The sequence below is a fragment of the Protomyctophum parallelum genome, assembly GCF_964188405.1.
Source record: "Protomyctophum parallelum genome assembly, chromosome: 6".
NCBI lineage: Eukaryota > Metazoa > Chordata > Actinopteri > Myctophiformes > Myctophidae > Protomyctophum > Protomyctophum parallelum.
The window spans coordinates 16,125,732-16,147,342 of record NC_139701.1 but is presented as its reverse complement, the minus strand read 5'-3'; the positions used below and the strand labels follow the sequence as shown (position 1 = coordinate 16,147,342).

The 21,611-nt window shown below is 40.5% G+C and overlaps 1 protein-coding gene across 1 annotated transcript; it reads left to right on the top strand.

Moving 5' to 3' along the window:
• Positions 1-3,828: 3,828 nt before the first annotated feature.
• Positions 3,829-20,021, top strand: LOC310859872 (uncharacterized protein; the record flags this gene model as incomplete). The annotated part of the gene is made up of 16 exons (XM_083766639.1): positions 3,829-3,855; positions 4,607-4,711; positions 5,470-5,576; positions 6,153-6,322; positions 6,696-6,856; positions 7,559-7,769; positions 8,564-8,752; positions 8,962-9,230; positions 15,879-16,058; positions 16,310-16,354; positions 17,154-17,260; positions 17,655-17,824; positions 18,383-18,543; positions 19,001-19,211; positions 19,325-19,513; positions 19,726-20,021. 16 exons carry the CDS (start codon positions 3,829-3,831, stop codon positions 20,019-20,021), a joined length of 2,598 nt encoding a protein of 865 aa, XP_083622765.1.
• Positions 20,022-21,611: the final 1,590 nt, after the last annotated feature.

The following is a 21,611-nucleotide window of genomic DNA, read 5'->3' as shown; positions in this document are numbered from 1 at the left end:
GTTTTTGATGATTGTGAGAGGAACATCCCTGTAATTCTTGCACCCTCTTCTCTGTCCGGACGTTGATTGAGAGACTGATTCCACCTGGGTAACACAGCTGAAGATGCTTGAGTTATTTGTTCTGGTACTATTTAAAGGAAGCAAATTGATTATGTTCCCGACTTACAGGAATATTGTCTTTCAGTTTCAGTGTGTTCAGTCGTGTGTTAGTTAATGTTTGAGTTACTGTTTGTTTGTACAATAACCTTGTTTTGAGGAAGGGTTTTTGTTTGATTATTCAGGTTTGGTCAGTAAAGTCTTCCAATTTTAACCTACAACTGTTCTCTTCTCTGCATTCATGTTGACCAGAAGTACTCAATTTAACAATGTTCTCAGTCAGATATGGCTTGAAAGAACATTACTTTTGCCACAGTCACCAAAAGTTCACAGTATTATATTATAAGCACATATTTGTGAAACAGAAATGCTTGGTGTGAGATTAATAACAAAGGTCAGTTAATAATAATAAAAAATCATGGTTTAATCCCAGAATTCACAATGCCCGATGCAGCACCAAATAACCTATTGTAAATTGTAGGTCTAGTATTTCTATTACTCATGCAAATATCACAAAACATGATTTGTGAAAATACATTCTTGAACATGATCGACTGTCCAAAGATAGGTATATATTATTCAGTAACGTGACTGTCCAAAGGTATATTTATATATATAAAGGGCAAGATCAAATTGTAAGGGGGCAGCAGGTGTTTGTGTCGGTCAAAATCCATATCTATAAACCTACATTTAACCTACAGTATTTTGTAAACACTATCACCAACCCCCTCAAATTTGGACAGAGCCTGCAACCTAAATCTGCACAAGTAACATGGGAAGTCTCACTGTCTTCTTAACCATTAAGGCCTATATGTCTGCACTCTGCAACCACGTCACTACATTATGTCTGCACTCTGCAACCACGTCACTCACAACCTAGCCGATCATTCTAAACCAGGGGTGGGCAACTTTGACGATGGATAGGGCCACTATATTTCCTCACTCACTCCAGAGGGGCCACATTGCATATTACTGTTCTAGCAAAAAATAGCCGATCTACGAGCTCAAAACGCGCCGTGGTGTGACGCATTTTGAGCTTGTAGATCAGCTATTTTTGCTATTTTTCTATTGGAATCCTGAAAAGTAACATTATTTAATTTCAAATGCATTTAATTATACTTATGTAATGTTAACTTTATAAACTAAATACAAATACATTGGACATAAAAAAAGACTATACTATAATTTAGACAGAAGTAATTTGGATGCTTAACTTTGGTCCATTATTTCTCCACTTTAATAATAACAATTGGAATTGTATTTTATATCATTTTAATCCTTGATTAGTCACCTTTACAACGAGGTATAGAATGAATTATTATTATCTCTCGGTACCAATATCAACACCGCATGGAATTGTGGACAAAACCTTATCCGACAACAAAATATTCTATGTTTTGGGTCTGAGAGGCTAAATGTCATAAAATGGTGGACCATGGCTCAAATGCCAAATAAATAATGGGCCTTGGTATGAAAAGGGTTGCAAACCACTGGTATAAACCATTGGTTCTCAAAGTGGGGTCCAGGACCCCCAGGAGTTCTTGGGAGGTTTCTAGCGGTCCACAGCTAAATGTGTTCATACAGCATCACAATCATTTTAACCACACTTTATCCATTTTATACATTGACCAATGTCATTAACCCTAGAACACTATACATACAATTGTCACACCATCATCTTACCCAATGTAAAATATTCCGTAAAAATATATATTTCTTCTCAAAATATTGAAGTACAGCCACTTGAGATACCCTTCTTTAATATTTCATCAAGAATGTATGTATTGATGTTTGTACTTGGTACCATGGGAGAGACAACAGGCAAACATTGGTCAAAATAACAAAACATAGCCGATCTACAAGCTCACAATGTGTCAATGGGGGCGGTTGCAGTACAAGTGAGACTTCAAGGATAAGGGATCTCTTAAAGGCAATGGCATGTGGCACGGTGATTGGTTTAATTATTGTAACGCCCAAACCACACCTATGCATAATGTAACGGGTAACGGAGGTGTTTTAGGGATTTAGACAGACCAAAATACCAACTTTAGTGGTTCCCCACTGCTAAATCCCCACATTGTGTAATGCTCGAACGAAAATGGAGACCATAGTCTCTCCCCCTGGCTTCGGCCTGGTGGAGACAATAAGTAGCCTATGGTTAACCCATTTAGGCCTGAGGCCGATACTAAAAACGCCTGCTATTTATATAGCAGCATCAATCTTTAAAACATTTTGAATACTGTACATAGTCATACAGTATGTGCTCTGTGCTCATATGCACAGCTTTGCGTGTATGAGCACGTAATGTGTTCAGCTGATTGGCTGAGCACGGAATGTATGATGTATACGATGATAAGAGCACCCCTCACTTAACACGAGTGTGCTTTTTTACTTTACTGGAGTGCTTCCGATTTTCAATGCTTTAATTACTTTTACTTCAACTACATCTCAGAGGCAACTATTGTACTTTTACTACACTATAATTACTTTGTAATACTATATAATACTTTGGCAATTTGAAAATAGCCGATCTACAAGCTCAGGATGCAAGCGATGCGTTGTGAACTTGTATAAATCCGCTTTTTGTATATTTGTATACGTTTTAAAACTTGTGAAACTGGACCTTCTGCATAAGAATTTTGGTACTTTAAAGGTATATTCAGTGATTTCACTTAATTCAAATATCACTTATTTTTTTGTTTTGTTGTGATAATCTTCCCTACTATAGAGTGTGCTGGCCATATAAGGAGTTCCTCCCTGTCCCCAGTTAACCCCTGGGGGTCAAAAAACCTTAGGTTTCGTTTTTGACTCTCTATCCTGATTGGACGAAAGGCTGGGTCCCACAGCCAAAAACGAAACCTAAGGTTTTTTGAGTGAAATCACTGAATATACCTTTAAGTACATTTTCACGTAACTTTAGTAGTTTTTCCTATTTCCGTACTTGTACGTAATCGATGCTTAAGTAAAACACTTGAGTATACTTCTCCCATCACAGCAGATTTCACCCCTGCTATTTCATGAGTCAGTGGAGGTGTGATAGTCTCGCACGCACGCACCGCACACACACACACACACACACACACACACACACACACACACACACACACACACACACACACACACTTGCCAAAGCCATCCACCACAACTGAGCAGTCTTGTCCAAGCACGTACAGGTAAAACAGAACAGAAATGTAAAAAAGAAAAAAAAACCCACCTGATTTGCTGATGGTTTCATATCCAAGTCACGCTTGGCTTAGTTTATGCTGCCTGTGCCATTACATGTATTTTATTTGGTATTAAGGTTGATGGCACAAGGTCAATTTGGGATTAGCAAGAGTTTGTAAATATCAGATTGTATCCTAGCATAGTTTTAGAATCAACACTGCAATAATGTCTCTCTGAATTTTCCATATATGAAGAAATGTAATCTATGATCCATTAATTTTCTCTGCAACTTGTACTATTATTTGACTTTATTTCATTTATTTGGACAGGACAATGTAGATTAATGAGCATTCATGAACCTGAATTCAATCATGTATACGTGCTGTGATTTAGCTAGAAGCTCATTTCCGCATCCACAGTCCCCACACATCAATCCAGATTGATTGTTTATGTAAAATACCGTTGCATTGGTTATAAATGAATCTGTGATCTGCAGCCATTTGGAAACTGAAGAAACCATTACACTAGGCTGACAGCGTTGAAAACACAGAACTGGAAATCAGTTTGATGGCTGACAAGAATTCTAAACTGAAGGTAAATGATGATTTCATGGTGCATACTGTACTCTTGTGACAGTAGGTTAGTTGTAAGACAAAAAACGGATTAAGCTCTGATTGTGATAAACACTTTCTGTCACATTTAACTGTTAATTTTAATTGTATTACTTAACAATGATGTCAATTTTAGCTGCTCCAGCCATCAGTCCAGCCCTTTGTGATGTTGTGCATCATTACCATCAGTGTCATGAAAGGTAAGGAGTTGTCTTTTAATATTAGGCTTATTTCTTTTTGTTATGGGGATCAAATAAATCAATCAAATCAAATCTCCCAGACTCCCATCCCAGTCAAAGAGTTCAGAGTTTTAATGAATGTGATTTTGCGTGCAGGATGTAAATTGCGTAGAGATGTGAGAGGACTTGATTTAATTGGCATTTTTATTTACTCTCTCACACTTGCCAGTGTGCCAGTGATCACCCTTCTATGTGCCAATGTTGGCACCCATGCCAAGGCTTCCTATATACCCCTGATAATAATTTAACATATTAAAGTACGCTCACAATGTGTCCCAATTCACCATGTTGTGAGCTTGTATATTGGCTATATTCACTGTTCATTGTACAACAAGGTATACAGGGTTTAATCGGGTGCTTAATGAGTTCACTTAAAGTCTGTAAGAGAACAAATAACCAGATCAGCATGATCCTGACCAGAGTCGTTCCACAGTTCCATGCGATGCCAACATTGTATTGAACTGTACGAGTCCGGATCCCCCTGCTCTCCTGGAGGCTCTGGAATCAGTCTTCAACCTGAGGGCCATACGGCCCGTCCTGAACATGTCCACGCTCACCAATGTCACAACAATCTTCACCTTGTACGGTATCCTCGGTGTGGTACGTCCTCTTGTAGGTTCAGTGAACATTATATTCTCCACAACGTAATTATTACAGTCAGTGTGGACCATTCACTCCAGACACATATAGGCCCCTTTTTCACCGGGGTTGAACCAGTTCCGCATATTTTCCCCACCTAATTTTGATCCAGTCAGATATAACCATCATAAACAAAACAAAAAACCCCAGAACCGACTAAAACCAAAGTTCTTTCAGTGGAAAACGGGCCCCAGAGAGGGTTTCTTTATAGCATTTAATTTAGTGTTGTTATGCAGTCTGGACTTTCTAGTTTATTTCACCTAGCTGTCAATTGTCAATGCTTGTTCTGTCTTTCATTAAATTGTGATACATAAGCTAGTTAGGTACATCTGAAAGTGACACACTGATTAATTTCCATAAAATAATTGTTCCTTGTAAGAAATATGTCTTAATTCCTATTATTTTCTTTTTTATAAAAAATAAAAACAGGATGAAAAAGCTCAGCTTGTGACTACATACCTCTTGCTCCTTTTTGTGAGTAAATTATCTTAAACAATGCAAACAATTACTTGCTGGAAGTTGTGGCTGACCAATATTTGACGTTACTTAATTTACGATATTTCACTGTGTTCTATATTATTCTGACAGATCAACAGTCCAAAACTCATGTAATGACGGTACAAATATTCAGCATTGTCTATGACTTTAATCCATTGAACCCACTGCAGGCCTGCTTTGTGTACAGCACGATATTAAATGACACAGGTATGTTGTTCTAGCATTGGGAGAATGAGTTCTTCAGCTGGGACCCCGTCCAGTGTGGCACCGACAGCATTGTCCTTCCCAGAAACAAGTTTTGGGTACCAGATGTAGTGATCAACGAATTGTGAGTTCTATTACATGTACTACATGATCTTCTAAGTACAGTATATAGAGTTGTTCCGATACCGACACCAGTATCCGAAAAGCTGCCGATACTGACCCCATTTTTGTTTTGTTTTGAATGCTTCAGTTAATGAAGCATTATTTGCAATACTGTTTTATACTCTTACACATAATCAGCGCCGGGATTTCTTTCAAAATAGAAGCTCGGGGTGCCGGGAAGATATGGCCGCTTTTACTTCTGTTCCGGACAAAAACCGGGAGACATATTTTTGCTTGCTTACCTTGCTAAGATTACAATATAAATTGCTGATGTTCGCTCGCTTCATATTTTGAACGAGAGGCATGTTGAAGTTGTAACATAATGCATATCTCCACAGAAGTCACAAATGAAGGGCTTATTATATCCATCTGGTCAAAACCACGGAGAGCCCCTTAGATTACGCACGTGATCAGTCTGGCTAATGTTATGGTTCAAACATGAGGAATGACTATAAAATACTTCTAGAGCTGCTGTATGACGCCAGTCTACTCTCACCAGTGATGAACCATGCTGTTCTGCTTTTTTCCTGTCTTGCAGCATGGATGAGAATAATGCCCCGTCTGTACCCTACGTGACCGCCTATCATGATGGCCATATGAAAGACCTGCTGCCCATGAGGGTAGTCAGCTCATGCAACCTTGACATCTACACCTTCCCATTTGATGTCCAGAACTGCACTCTCACCTTCAACTCCTTTATGTACATTGGTGAGGCGCAACGCTTGCTCAAGAAGGGCTCCTCCTCAGTACCCAAATTATTACAATACAAATGAGATACAAATAGCTGTTGCTTGTTCCCTCACATGTATTTAGAATACTGGATAATAATGAATAATTGACATATATTAATTATGAATATATACAGTGTGAATATACAGTGAATGTCCAAAACAATGATTATTCAGGATTTCATTTCAGCATCAAAAGCGATGCAAATCATTGTGAGCTTGTAGATCTGCCACTTTTGTGTGACGCTCAAGTAGGTCAAGTAGGGAGTCAAGTAGGGCGTAACACATTTTAATTTAGCCCTTTCTTCTTATTTCCTTCCTAATCTCTCATTTGGTCCCTCTTCTGCTCTCAGAGAGTGAGGTGAGAATGGAACTTGGGGATAGAGTGGAGGAAATTCTGGAGCGTTCCAAAGAGATGATGACAACCATGGGAGAGTGGGACCTGATGGACATCACATACACTAAATATATCCTGCCTACTAATATTGGAGACGTCGATGAGCTTGCATTCCATGTACGTTTTTAAATCTGTAATCTTTATTGTTTTCCCCAACGTAGTCATTCACTAGTCAGAGACCATACCTTCTGCTTAAAGTTTAACGTTTTTTATTGAACAAAAAGGGATGGATGAGTATTGAATGGGGAACTCAGATAGGGTGAGACTCAGGGTGGGGGAGTAGTCTTGGGAGCTGACGCCATTGATGCTTGCTCGGGGAGCGGTCGAGCGGTTGAGGGAGGCCCACTTGTGTTTGTATAGATAGACGCTCGTCAAAGCCGGTGGTGGATTTGAACCCACAACCTCCGCAGTGGTGGGCACTGGGCAGCCACTGTGCCACCTGAGCGCTTTAAAATGTAAACATAATCTAAGAAATATACTGATAGTCGATATCATGATTTGTAGTAATAATTACAGATGTACCGATTGATTTTTGTCTTTCCCGATACTGCTTCCATAGTCATAACTTGCGTATCGGTCGATACTGAGTACCGATCCGATACCAGTGTGAAATTTTAAAAGAATCTAGGACAGAGAGGGGTTCCAAAAGGACTCCGTTCCATTTCTAAACTCTCAGATTTACAGTATAGGGGTCATTGATACCAGCAACCAGTGTTGGCAGTATCGGCAAATATCTCACAAAGGGTAAGGACTAGTACTAATAATTCCCTAAACCCGGAAGCAGTGAACCCAGGAATGGTTTGTTGTTGTCCCCTGTAGATCAGGCTGAGGCGCAGGGCTGGTCTCTACGTGGTGAACCTCATCATTCCCAGCTGCTTCCTCATCACAGTGGACCTCTTCAGCTTCCTGCTTCCTCCTCAGAGCTCTGACCGTTCCTCCTTCAAGATGACCCTCATCCTGGGCTACACCTACTTCCTGCTCATGATGAACGAATTGCTGCCAGTCACTGGAAACGGCATACCTCTCATAAGTTAGTAATACAAGCTGTTTGTGTGTGTGTGTGTGTGTGTGTGTGTGTGTGTGTGTGTGTGTGCGTGTGTGTGTGTGTGTGTGTGTGTGGCTTTCCACATCTTCTGCCTCCAAAGGATCCTGGGTATGACCTGGGCCGACATCGAAATCTACGACCGGACCAACACACCCAGCATTACAGAACTCCTTGGCCAAAAACACCTCAGATGGGTCGGGCATGTGATTCGTATGCCAGCCCACCGCCTACACCGACAGATCCTGTATGGCCAGCTTCAAGCCGGTCAAAGGGCTGCTGGGGGTCCAAAATAGAGGTACAAGGACCACATCAAAACCCTCTTGAAGAAGTGTGACATCAAACCACCAGCACTAGAGTCCCTGGCTGTTGATCGCCACACATGGAGCTCTACCTGTCACCAGGGAATCACTCGTCTTCATCTACAAGCTCACATCCCCTCGCAGTGGGAGTCGTGAGCTTGTGGATCATCTCTTCTCAGCTAACGTTCCCCTCAGAAAAGGAATTCTAGGATGCAAGTGGTTAATGTAAAAAAAAGGTTCCCATCACCACACAAACATTTGGTGGTCTCCACTATAGTAACTAGTGGTCCTTGACTCCCTGTTGAAGACCCCTGAGTCTCTTATCACACAGTTGTTGTGTTATTTTTCTGTGAGTGTGTGTTCGGAAGTATAAAAGCCTTCAATGTGCTAGCTGCATGAGAACAATGCTACAGTATGTTGAGTTGACTTCCAGATGCAGTAAGGTGCATGCTCTCCTCTCCCTTTTCTGTCTCTTCCCAGATGTGTTCTTCTGTCTCTGCCTGGCTCTGATGGTGGCCAGCCTACTAGAGACCATCCTCATCTCCAATCTCCTGTGTGACTCCAGTTGGAACCTCACTCCGGTCCCCCGCTGGGTCCAGGTGTTGGTCCTACATACGCTGGGCTCTCTCGTAGGCCTTCCTCCAAAGCCCAAAGAAAAAACTAACTCAGGTATGGGAATAATGTCCACATTTCTACTGTATATACATCTGATTATGTTACATCCTCAATGCAATAAAAGAAAGGAAATAAAAACAACACAATACAATGACAGGACATGTCATTGTATAGGATGATGTCAGTTCAGAACTTTGCTTTTTTTATACACCCAGTTCACCTCCCATAATGCCAGGCTATTTTACATTTCATGTGTTTCCTAGAAGTGAATGCCTGCCCTCTGGTGGTGGTGGAGGGCAAGGTTGATGACCAAGCTGAAGCTCCAGAGGATAAGGCCCTGGAGCAGCTGAGGAGTCTGGGTAAAGACCTCCAGGCCTTCCGCCTCCAGGTGGAGCAGCAGCTGACAGGGAACCAGAGCTCTGAGGAGTGGCTCCAGGTGGGTTTCATCATTGACCGCCTGCTCTTCATCTTCTACATCATCTTCATGTCAGTCAGCTTCATCACCATCATCTGTATCTGGGCCAGTGCATACGTAGCTGATATGTCAAGATAACCACTGTTTGTTACAAGACCCCATGATTGTAGACCCAGGGGTCTTCAAAAAAGATCTATCTGACTAGATACCGCTTACTGTAGCTGAGAGAGAGATGAAGCAGGGACTATTACTTGGCTATTTACTTTAGTGTGGTTGCCTATAGGCAAGCGCAGACTATTGTTATTGCACCACGATTTAAAAACCTTTAAATCGTGCAATAACTCTCTTTCTAAAACAGTTAGTCCCAATACTTGATTCTGAATGGCTGTTTTCTGATTTGACCACGTACTAAATCTCCCAATAATATACACCAAGTTAAATCAGTTTATATCAATGCCAGGTGCATTACAGTGATCCAGCATCTCTGTAGCTGAACTAGGGAAGGGAAGTGCTTGATTTCCATACAAACACTAAGTTCCGCTAACTTCTAAGCACCACAAGTGCTCCCTCGTCACTTAGAACAGCTGTTCGCTAAGTAGCTATGCTTGCGGTTTTGACGTGATGTTCATAAACATATCAACTAAATCTGGACTAAACAAATTATGAATTTCTATCAAATATGTTTGTAGGATCTAATTTGATTTCACATAATTGTGACTAAATGGCGCCCCCACTGGTTGCCCTGGAAAATGGCACCATGGTTCCCTTTAATTAAGCCACAGGCCCACAGCTGTGGGTGGATAGACGCCAGAAGTAGAGATACAGATTTCAACAGCTCGCACAAACAGCGCAGTTTAAAGAAACCCTGCGCTCGTCTGTTTTGAGACCTTTTGTTTAGTTTATGTCTGGACATATTGTATGTTTTTATTTTGAAACCATTACACTCACACAACACAAACTCCTGAGTCCTGCCATAATATCAACCTGTTGCAGTCATCATCATCGACATACAAGTGAGTAAACAACAAGACGCCCAAGTCCCAAAGTGTGAGCATGTTGAATCGTAGCCTATATCTCTGGTGTAACAAAGAAAGGCATATTTATTCCATCCTAGTTTCCATGTTTGGCCCGTTTTGAACAAAAAAGCCTCAAATCATAAACGCAACGTGAAATCTTGAGGAAATTATCCCACCCTTTTCACATTGGCCTGTTATAGCGCCACCAACAGGTGGATTTTTGGAACAAAATGACTCAAATCATCCAAGAAATGGCACCCTTTTCACATTGGCCTATTATAGCGCCACAACCTGACCTGCTCTGGTGGAGACCCTGAGTTGCACTTTTTCTAGTTGACAGATTGATTCCACCTGGGAAACACAGCTGAAGATGCTTGAGTTATAGTGCTCTGGTATTTAAAATTAGACATTTTGGATTATTGTTTTTCAGTCTCAGTGTGTTCAGTCGTGTGTTAGTAAATGTTGGAGTGTTGTTCCTGTGTGCTCTCGTTCGTTCTCTCATTTTGAGGAATACATTTTGTTTGCCTGTTTCTCTCAGAGCTGTATGCAAGTGTTCTGTTCAGTAAAGACTTTTCGCCTACAATCTCATGTGTTCAATTCCCTGCATTATTTGGCTCCTTATTCCTTTTATGTGAGTGATAGCCAGGAGTACTCAAATTAACAATGTTCTCAGATGTCTTGATTGAGTACGTATAATTACAGACAGTACAGTCTTTGAGCTGAAAGGACCCCCCCCCCCCCCCCCCCCTGGCACTTGTTTCCATTGTGGTCCTGTAACATTATCTTTTTAGCAGTCACAAGAGCTCACAGAAGAACACAAATGCAATACTAGAAAAAGTGCCCTACTGGGCACAGGTCTCCACCAGGATCCACAGATCCGTGCAGTTAGAGGTAAAAACACTTTTGGGCCAGTTATAGCGCCACCTTGAGGCTGAGTTGAAATTGTTCATGTGGCATTTCGTCCTCGGCCTAGTGGGAATGTGGGTGCACAATTTCACGGAAATCACGCGATGTGTTCATGATTTGCAGCATTTTGTTTGAAACTGAGCACTCCTGTGAATTTTGGAAGCCAATCTTAACCAATCAGGATGGAGTCTGAGAAATCTGAAAGACCGGTTTGGTTGAATGGCTCTAGAGAGACTGTGTACCAATTAGCGTGATGTTTGGACAAAATCTGTAGGTGTACTGTGCAAAAACTTGTTTTGCACAAAGCGGCCTCCTGGTGGCGCTATAACAGGCCGTTCTGGAAAGTTTGGGGCAGAGGTTCATGGTTGGCATCCAGGGAGTGTGTGTGCAAAATTTGGCATCGACCGGGTTAACGGTGGCTGAGATTAGCTGTTCACGGACGGACACACGGACACACGGACACACGGACGGACGGAGTGCAAAACATACTCTCCCCATGCCTTCGGCTGGTGGAGGCAATAAGATTGAAAACAAATGTTGGTGTGAGATTGATTACAAAGGCCAGCTAGTAATAAAAAGACGCATGGGTTAATCCCAGAATTTAGTTTCCAATGCAGCACAAAATAAAATAATGTATGTGTGGTACTATACCCATGCAAATGTATCACAAAAAGGATTTGTACTGTAAATACATTGTTGAACATGGGTGGGAACATGGGTGGGAACTATCTACAACTATATTGTAGGGAGGCATCACAGTTATGCGTCAAATTTAAAAACTAGGCCTACATTTAACCTAGGGTATTTTGAAAACATATACAATCACCAACCAACTCGAATTTGGACAGATCCTGCAGTACAACCTAAAATCAAGCATTTAGGCCTAAAGTATACTCTGCAACCACTCCATAAAATACAACGCCCTCATGGTTAGATCAACATAATCTACAGCGCAGTGGCCACCCTGAATGTTATAGGCCATTCGTATAAATAAACCATTGGTTCTCAAAGTGAGGTCTGTGGACCCCCAGCGGTTCTTGGGGGTCCCGACTCCCCAGCAAAATGTGTTCATACAGCATCACAATCATTTATGATTGATTTGTTGGCTATTAAAAATAGTACATAATACAAGTTATTGTTGAACATTTGTGAAAAGTGTTAACACAAATCATCTTTTTCTGTGGGTCCCTGGCACAAAACATGTTCAGATGGGGGTCCGCGGCCAAATATATCAATATCAATTTCCACGACACAAAGCCTGTCTTTTGATTTGAGCAGTGAGACCACAGTGGCAACACTTCATGATATCATCTCTGTCGGGTGGAAACCTCATTATGTCCAATACTAGTAGCAGATCTACAACCTCAAAACGGGGCCTTGATGCCACATTTTACATTTGATGCTTTTGTGTGACAAAGTAGGGCATTAAATTGTGAAAAAACACAAAAGTAGAATGGAGATAAGAGGTTTCTGCCCCGAAAGCGACGATAAATTGCATGAAATGGAAATTAGCCCGGACAATTGGGACCACGTACAGGAGAAAACAATTTGCATTAGCTGAAAGTCACAAGAACATGATATGAAGCCCATCAAAATTCCCAACATGCCGCTATGGATTGTGAGGTTGATCTGCTATTTTAAAGAATAGAACAGTGAGACTAAAAGTAAGAGAATGCAATAATGTATACTGTAGGCCTATAGTTTATATTGTAGTCAGTGAGTGCATTTAGAGAAGTGATATGAGCTTTAAAAAATCATTACAGCTCTCACCGGAAAAGCTAGTTGGATTTTGGAACAGTATCCTAAATGCTGGTACAGTATGCAGGCAATGGAACTCTAACAATAACCATACCACGTAACACTTTCAAGTCCTACAAAACAATATAGGCCTACAGCCTACTAGGCAAATAACACCCATTTGTAACCTCACTAGGCTTAGCCTAGTGAGGTTACAAATGGGTGTTATTTGATCCCATCTTGGATTTTGTTCAGAAGCCTCTCTCTGCCTGAGACCAGAATGGAGAAAGTTGCAATGTTCTAAAACAAACAATCAATGAACAAGGAACAAATATGTGTTTAAACTTCTCAAAGTGGAAAGGTTTCTTCTTCTTTTTCACTGCGCAAAAAGCATGGAATACGGATGTGTATATTAGGCCTACAGGAAACTCCCGTTAAAATTTCCAACAAACTCCGGTAAACTCCCAAATTGTACCATCACACCTGCATATTACTGTATATGCCTACTAAACTTGAGGTTTACGGGTAAATCTAGTGCCCATAATTGCCCGTTAACTCCTCTTTTCACGCAGTGTTTTTTAATGTGATTTCACCCGTGTTATTTCATGAAGGGGTGGAGGTGTGAGAGTCGCACACCACTGTGGTTATAGTTCTCACCACCTGCAGACACACAGACTGACCACAGCCATCCACCACAACTGAACAGTGTTGTCCAAACACGTACAAGTAAAACAGAACGCAAATTTAAAAAGCCACCTGATTTACTCCGGTCATGCTTGGCTTATGCAACGTGCAGGCTATATGTATATCTGTACTGCACTGCCATGCTTATTTTAGTTTAGCAAGAGTTTGCCTGCCGGACATGCATGGATTACCTTCTTCTGCGCAGTTTGTTGAACGATTATACATTTTTTAAATCCTGCAATTATTTTCTCACTTAAGAATTGCTTCATAAACGGAATAGTTCAAAACACTGAATGGTCCTCCAGTAATCTTCCTGGTGATTACGTAATAGCAACAGCTGTGGCGATCATCCAAGAGTGATATGCAAAATAGCTGGGCATTGGACATAAATTAATCTGTTCTCTCTGGGCAATTGGAAACTGAAGAAACCATTACACTCTGACAGTGTTGAACACACAACTGGAAATCACAGTGTGATGGCTGACAAGAATTCTAAAATGAAGGTAAATTATGTTTTCATGGTGCATAGGTACTGTATAGCAGAGTTTCTCATACTTTTACATTTCTCTGACAGTGTACACATGGAACCAAATGGACCCGTTCATTTGGTTCCTTTAGTTACAGACTTGTAAGGGTCAATTTCGAACCTCCTCAAGAACCCTGAGAGTTCCTGGACTGGACCCCACTTTGAGAACCACTCGACTCAGGTCTCGGGTTTAGTGTCTGTTTATTTTTAAGACGAATAACTGAATTGAGCTGTGTTAACTTGTGTGATAAACACTTAAATATAGTTCTGTAGTGTTCTATTACTTAACCTTGCTAATGTCAATTTTAGCAGCTCCTGCCTTCAGTCCAGCCCTTTGTGACTTTGTGTATCGTTGCCATCAGTCTCCTGAAAGGTAAGGAGTCTAGAAAGCAGAGGATGTGTTGTGGTGTTTGAGCTCCCACTCATAGCATAGCATCCACTATTCCACAGCCCATGAAGCCTTCAATTCAAGGAGATTTCTTGGGTTTTGTAAGCCAATAATTTGATGAACGGCGCAATTTACTAGTAGGAGAGTCTTGAAGAGTATGGGCTGTATTTTGCGTGTCTTAAGTACCAGGTCTTATTCCCTAACTTGAGTAAACTAAAGACCTGGAGGCGTGGTCAATGCTCTTTGGCCACTCAAATGGCATTGATCACGCCTCCACGTCTTTAGGTTACTCAAGTTAGGGAATAAGACCTGGTACTTAAGACACGCAAAATACAGCCCATTATATCCTGCCGAGCAGCCACACGGTCAGCAAATGATAGGCTCAGGAATGAGACCAAAAAAAGAATGAATTCAAGGCTTCATGGTTTGTGTAATTGATATAGAAAATAAGTATTTTTTTGGGTGAACTAGCCTACTCCTTTAAGGGAGTTTTACATTTAATTAAATTTCATGTAATATCTACAGTATTTATTTATTATATATTTCCAATATCTTTATTGGATATATATATATATATTTATATAAATTTCTTTTTTTTTAATTATTTATTTATTTTCAGTCGGACAACTCTTGGTGGATTCCAAGAGTTGTCACAAGTTGACATATGGTAATAATACATTAATAATATACTGTACTTTGTATAACCCATGCATACTGACAATATGGTTGCACTTTCTTAGAAAATACCAATAAATCTGGCTTTGACTGCAATGTCAAACATGAAACAATTATGAACTTAAGTACAGTCAAAAAGACAATAAATCCAAATGCATGGCTATAGAACATAAAAATAAAAAAAACAGCAATTCCGCTCACGTAGGTAAAATAAGACTATACAGTAGTTACTCGGCTACGGCATCTATCATCAACTGACAACAATATCTGACTGTTGGATGTTAAGCAGCACTTGTCCATATACTGTATATTTTGCCATTGTATGCAAAAAAAATCCATTAATTTAAATGTTATGAAATAGCAAAACTTGCAACAATCTACAAGTTTACGACCTGCCCCGATGCACAGCGATGTAAACTTGAAGACGTTTGGATATTTTCACTGTTTTCACTGATTTAAGTCAGGGTTCAGCATCCTTTTCGAAATGAAGTACCGTTATATTTATGTTCTGGAATATGTGGTGGTGTCATGTCACCATTTAATTTATTTTATATGACCACAAAAACATCAGATTTTGAATGTCCATAAATAATATAGTATTCCATAAATATGCAGTTGTCGAGTAACCATTCTTTTTAGATTGTACTTAAATGAAATGGAAATGACGGACAATCTCTTATTGTCAGAGGTAGGTCATTCGAGATTATCACCCTTATATGCCAATGTTGGCACCCATGCCTAAGGTTTCTTGTTAAACCCTGCTTTAAGTTGTTAATGAGTTCACTTAAAGTCTATAAGAGAACAAATAACCAGATCAGCATGATCCTGACCAGAGTCGTCCCACAGTTCCATGCGATGCCAACATTGTATTGAACTGTACGAGTCCGGATCCCCCTGCTCTCCTGGAGGCCCTGGAACACGTCTTCAACCTGAGCGCCATACGACCCGTCCTGAACTCCAACACGCCCACCAATGTCACCACGTACTTCACCCTGTACGGCATCCTTGGAGTGGTATGTGAATGCAATTGCGTTTTTTTATCACGATTAACGATTACCATTCACTCGGTCAGACAAGATCACAGTATTTCTCTAATGTTGACATGTTGTTATGTAGTCTTTTTAGATTTGCTTATCTGTCAATATAGTTCAGTCTAGTTTGTCTTTATATGATACATACTGTGTGTAGGCCCTCCGAAAGTGTAAAATATTGGGTCCTTATAAATAAATACAGCATATAGGTCTTTAAATATATTGTTTTACAGGATGAAAAAGCTCAGATTCTGACTACATACATCTGGCTCCATTTTGTGAGTATCTTATTGTAAAGAAGGCAAACTATTTTGAGTTGTTTAATTTGTTCCCACTCAATGCACTTTAAATTCAAACTGGCATATATCAAAAACTGCAAAGGTCAAGAAAGTTTACAAAATAAAAATATGTAATACAATACTATTCTGCATTGTCCATGACTTAATTATCAACACTTATTATTCATATAAACTACTGTAGGCCTTCTTTCTGTACAGCACAGTGGCGGAAAGTAGTAAAAAAAAAAAGCCCTGTATTCAGTAATTTCTTGTAATTTAAATTTGGTTTTTACTTTAGTATTTTTAATGTTCAGTACTTTTACTTCTAGGCCTACTCCACTACATATCCGAAGCAAATTTATATTGCACTTTTACTTCACTGGAATCTTTTGAACATTTTTGTTACTATAGTTACTGTAGATTTTGATTTTGATTACATTTAAATCTTTATTACAAAACATAGGCTACATTACCCACTTTTTACATTGCGCACTATTTACATTTTGCTCGTTTGAAATGAGACAATCTACAAGCTTGTAGATCTGCTATTTTATAAAAGATGGTTATACATTTCATACATTTGAAAACCTGTTAAAGGGGTTAGCACTTTCTACTTTTGGTACTTGTACAACTTTAAGTGCATTACTGATGCCAAATGTTTGTACTATTTTAATCAAGTACTAGTTTTGAATTCCGACTTTTTGAGTATTTTTTGTCTACATTGCAGTATTTATACATTTACTAAATAAGAAATGTGAGTCCCACCACTGAGCACAATAACACTGGTGTGTTGTTCTAGTATTGGGACAATGAGTTCATCAGCTGGGACCCGGTCCAGTGTGGCACCAAGATGATCAATCTACCCAGAACAAAGTTCTGGGTACCAGATGTAGTGATCAACGAATTGTGAGTTCTGTTACACCATTGTGGTTCAGTGAGTATATCCGACAGACAGTGGGTTGAGAGAGTTCGTGATTTGGATTGTTTATCCCGGACACAGTTAAATGGCAACAAATAAAACCCTGTTGTTGTTAGACCACCTGTAAACAATTCCCCCCCTATCAGTAATGTGATCTATTACATTGCATTACCCACACTGAACATCATTTGCTGTTCATATTATATTCAGTACGGGTAAGGACTAGTATGAAATAATTACAAAAAGAAAGTCAATCTCAAATCTATCTAAGGAAGAGAAAATACCTTGGAAATAGAAAAGTGATGTTGGGTGGGTATAAAATGCAGGAGGAATGACACACAAGTGATTAACCTGCTGCTCTGCTTTGTTCCTGTCTTGCAGTATGGATAAGAACAGCGCCCCGTTCGTGCCCTACGTTATCGTCCACAGTACGGGCCTGATACACGACGCCCTGCCCGTCAAGGTGGTCAGCTCCTGCAACCTCAACATCTACACCTTCCCCTTTGACATCCAGAACTGCACCTTCACCTTCAACTCCTACGTCCACCTTGGTGAGGTGCACCGCTTTGCTCAAGGTCCCCTCGACATCCAATGTCACATTTTTCATTTCATTTTTTTGGGGGGGGGGAAATGAAATAACTAAAATACATACAATAATAAAACCATAATAATAATATGCATGAAAAAAGTACGGTAATCAGAAGAACATAGCCTCGTCAAGTATTAGGAGGACAATATCAGTCACCAGAACCAATGGCGGGTATTTTCGATGAATCTAACATCGACGTTAACATTGAGTTTGAAGTTACAATGGCTTTGTATCGGAAGGGGTGTGTCTGATGAAATTAATATCAAATATCTAAATAGCATCGAGCAAATTAAAAAACTATCCTGGGTGTTCACAAAAGTCTGAGTAGATGATGGAAATGACCCTTTTTTTTAAAAAGACAAATATCCCGTTAACCACTTTCAATCTGGCACGTTGCATTGAGACACATTGTGATCTGGCTGGCACTATACTGTAGCAGATAGGCTATTTCAGCAGTTCATTGTACGAAGAAGTATAACGTTGCACTCTTCCCCTCCCCTCCCCTCTGCTCTCCTTTCAGCGAAGGAGGTGAAAATGCACCTTGGTAAGCCAGTGAAACAGATCCTGGAGAATTCCCAGCATGCGATGACTACCATGGGAGAGTGGGAGCTGATAGACATCTCATACCATAAATACACCCTGCATGTTCCCGATGGCGGCACCGATGAGCTTGCATTCCATGTACGTTTAACATACTATGGAATAAATATACTGATAATATTGAATATCATTAATATTATTATGATTTGTAGTAGGCCCCTATAGTAATAATGTATTGTTGAGGCCAATAGTTAGTTAGAATAAAGATACTTTGTATAATTAAAAGAACATACCCAGGACAATGGTTTATTCGATCTTGTCCCTGTCAGGTACCCTGCCAGGTATTAAGTCATTCGTTTGCAAAAGCAATGAGCACTAACTATGAGACCCTGCAGCTCATGTCTGTCTGTCTGTGTGTGTGTGTGTCTGTCTGTCCCGCTGTGACACCACCCGCCCGCCACCAGAGGGCGCAGCTGTAGCACACACACACACACACACACACACACACCCAGCTGCGTTCGCTTCCCGCGTTTGCGCGTCTTACTTGTTACTTATAGATGAAGAATCTGACTGCCTTCTGTAACATCTCTCCATTCAGATCCGGGTGCGGCGCAGGGCTACTCTCTACGTGGTGAACCTCATCATCCCCAGCTGTTTCCTCATCACAGTGGACCTCTTCAGCTTCCTGCTTCCTCCTCAGAGCGTCGACCGTTCCGCCTTCAAGATGACCCTCATCCTGGGCTACACCGTCTTCCTGCTCATCATGAACGACCTGCTGCCGGTCACTGGAAACACCATACCTCTCTTAAGTCAGTATACCAGCTGTCCAGGCGACTAGCTGCGACCCGCATGAGAACAATGCTACAGTATTTTCACATCTCTCTGTCTGTCTCCTTCTCTCCCTTTTCTCTGTCTCTTCCAGATGTGTTTTTGTCTCTCTGCATGGCTCTGATGGTGGCCAGCCTACTAGAGACCATCCTCATCACCAATCTCCTGTGTGACTCCAGTTGGAACCTCACTCCGGTCCCCCGCTGGGTCCAGGTGTTTGTACTACATATGCTGGGCTCTCTCGTATTCCTTCCTCCAAAACCCAAAGGAAGAACTAACTCAGGTATGGGAATAGTATGGTGAGATACTTGTCATGTAAATCCTCCTCCTGAGCATCCGCTGAATTGAGAGAAATGTGTGAGCCATGAGGGCCAGATTATGTTCGTTCAGAACTTTGCTACATTTTTATACACCCATGTTCAACTCAAAGCCAGTGATCAATGTATCTCCCATGCCCAGCTATGTTACATTAAATGGCTGTTTCCCTTTCAAAAGCCTGCTCTCTAGTGACAGTGGTGGACCAGGCCGATGAGCAAGCTCCAGAGGCTGAGGGGCCAGAGGTAGAGGATAAGGCCCTGGAGCAGCTGAGGAGTCTGGGTAAAGACCTCCAGGCCATCCGCCTCCAGGTGGAGCAGCAGCTGACAGGGAACCAGAGCTCTGAGGAGTGGCTCCAGGTGGGTTTCATCATTGACCGCCTGCTCTTCATCTTCTACATCATCTTCATATCAGTCAGCTTCATCACCATCATCTGTATCTGGGCCAGCGCATATGCAACTGATATGTCAAGATGACCACTGTTTGTTACAATTAAGGCCCCATTATTGGAATGCAAACAGTGACATACATGTTTGTTGAGATTGCTTTATATTTAATATATATATATAATATAATTTAATTGTGTGTTTGTGCTATATTGCTGTGCAAGGCTTTGTTGGCTGGGAGTCGAGTTAACAATATTGGACATGCACTGTCCCATACTTAGTAATTTCAAAATTACTAATTAATTTCAGTGATTTGATCTATTGTTATTGACCTATGGTTTTGTGTACCAAATGTAGAATTAAAGTGAATACTAATTCCAAATAAAAGTCCTTGAACACAATGTAATAGTTTTTGATGTATTGAGGAAAATGCACATATTCTTGTATACTGGATTATAGAATTCACAATAACACTTCCTCAGGTCAAACAGTAAGTGAAGTGACATTTTCAATTTTGTCACCATTATAAACATATGTTGCATTTTTATAACGGCATGGCAAACTTTCTGAAATTTAAAATGATGCTAATGTTTTGTGGATAATTTCCCAGTCTTTTATGTTTTATGGATAATAATTCCCAGTATTTTATTATGTTTACTGGATAATTACCCGGTCTTAAGGTAGCTCTCCACCACACCAATGTAGGTAAGCGTCTGTTACCGAAAATCTGCTGTTGAATGGACGGTGGGTACACTGTTAAATCTGCTGTTGAATGGACGGTGGGTACACTGTTAAATCTGCTGTTGACTGGACGGTGGGTACACTGTTAAATCTGCTATTGAATGGACGGTGGGTACACTGTTGAATCTGCTGTTGAATGGACGGTGACTCGGTGAGTACACTGTTAAATCTGCTGTTGAATGGACGGTGGGTACACTGTTAAATCTGCTGGGTGGGCCACTGGTGGGTACACTGTTAAATCTGCTGTTGAATGGGTGGTGGGTACACTGTTAAATCTGCTGTGGAATGGGTGTTGGGTACACTGTTAAATCTGCTGTTGAATGGGTGGTGGGTACACTGTTAAATCTGCTGTTGAATGGATGGTGGGTACACTGTTAATCCATTTAGACTTGAGGCCGATTCTAAATCCTGACCTAAGTTTTCTGAAAAATGTCAAATATTTATTTAAAAAAAGAAAGAAGAAAAAACTACTAAAAATGGGTTCCTGTCTTGTTACAAATAACTGTTCCCGTCCTTAATGTGTTATATCTGCTGTTGAATGGGCGGTGGGTACAGTTGCGTCGGGTCGTTGCGGCTTTTGACCATCGGATAGCAGTGGGCTTGTTGATAAAAAAATACATCAAAGCCCCATAGTAGCACACCGTCCAACCAACTGATCTTCCAACTTCATTCGACTGCATGCCATTCTGTAGTAATCTGTAGTTGTCTGTTCGGTGGAGAGCTATACCTTTACTGATATCAGTAATAATAATAATAAAAAAGAAAATATATTACTGAATGAACAATTGAGCATCTGTTCATTTTCAATCATTGCCTTTCTTATGACACGTACACCATGAACGCTAAAATTTGTAAAAACCTAAAACTACAAAAGTCAAAACGACAATATGAGTTACTATATCCTATAACAACCTCCTAAATAATATAGCCTATACTTAT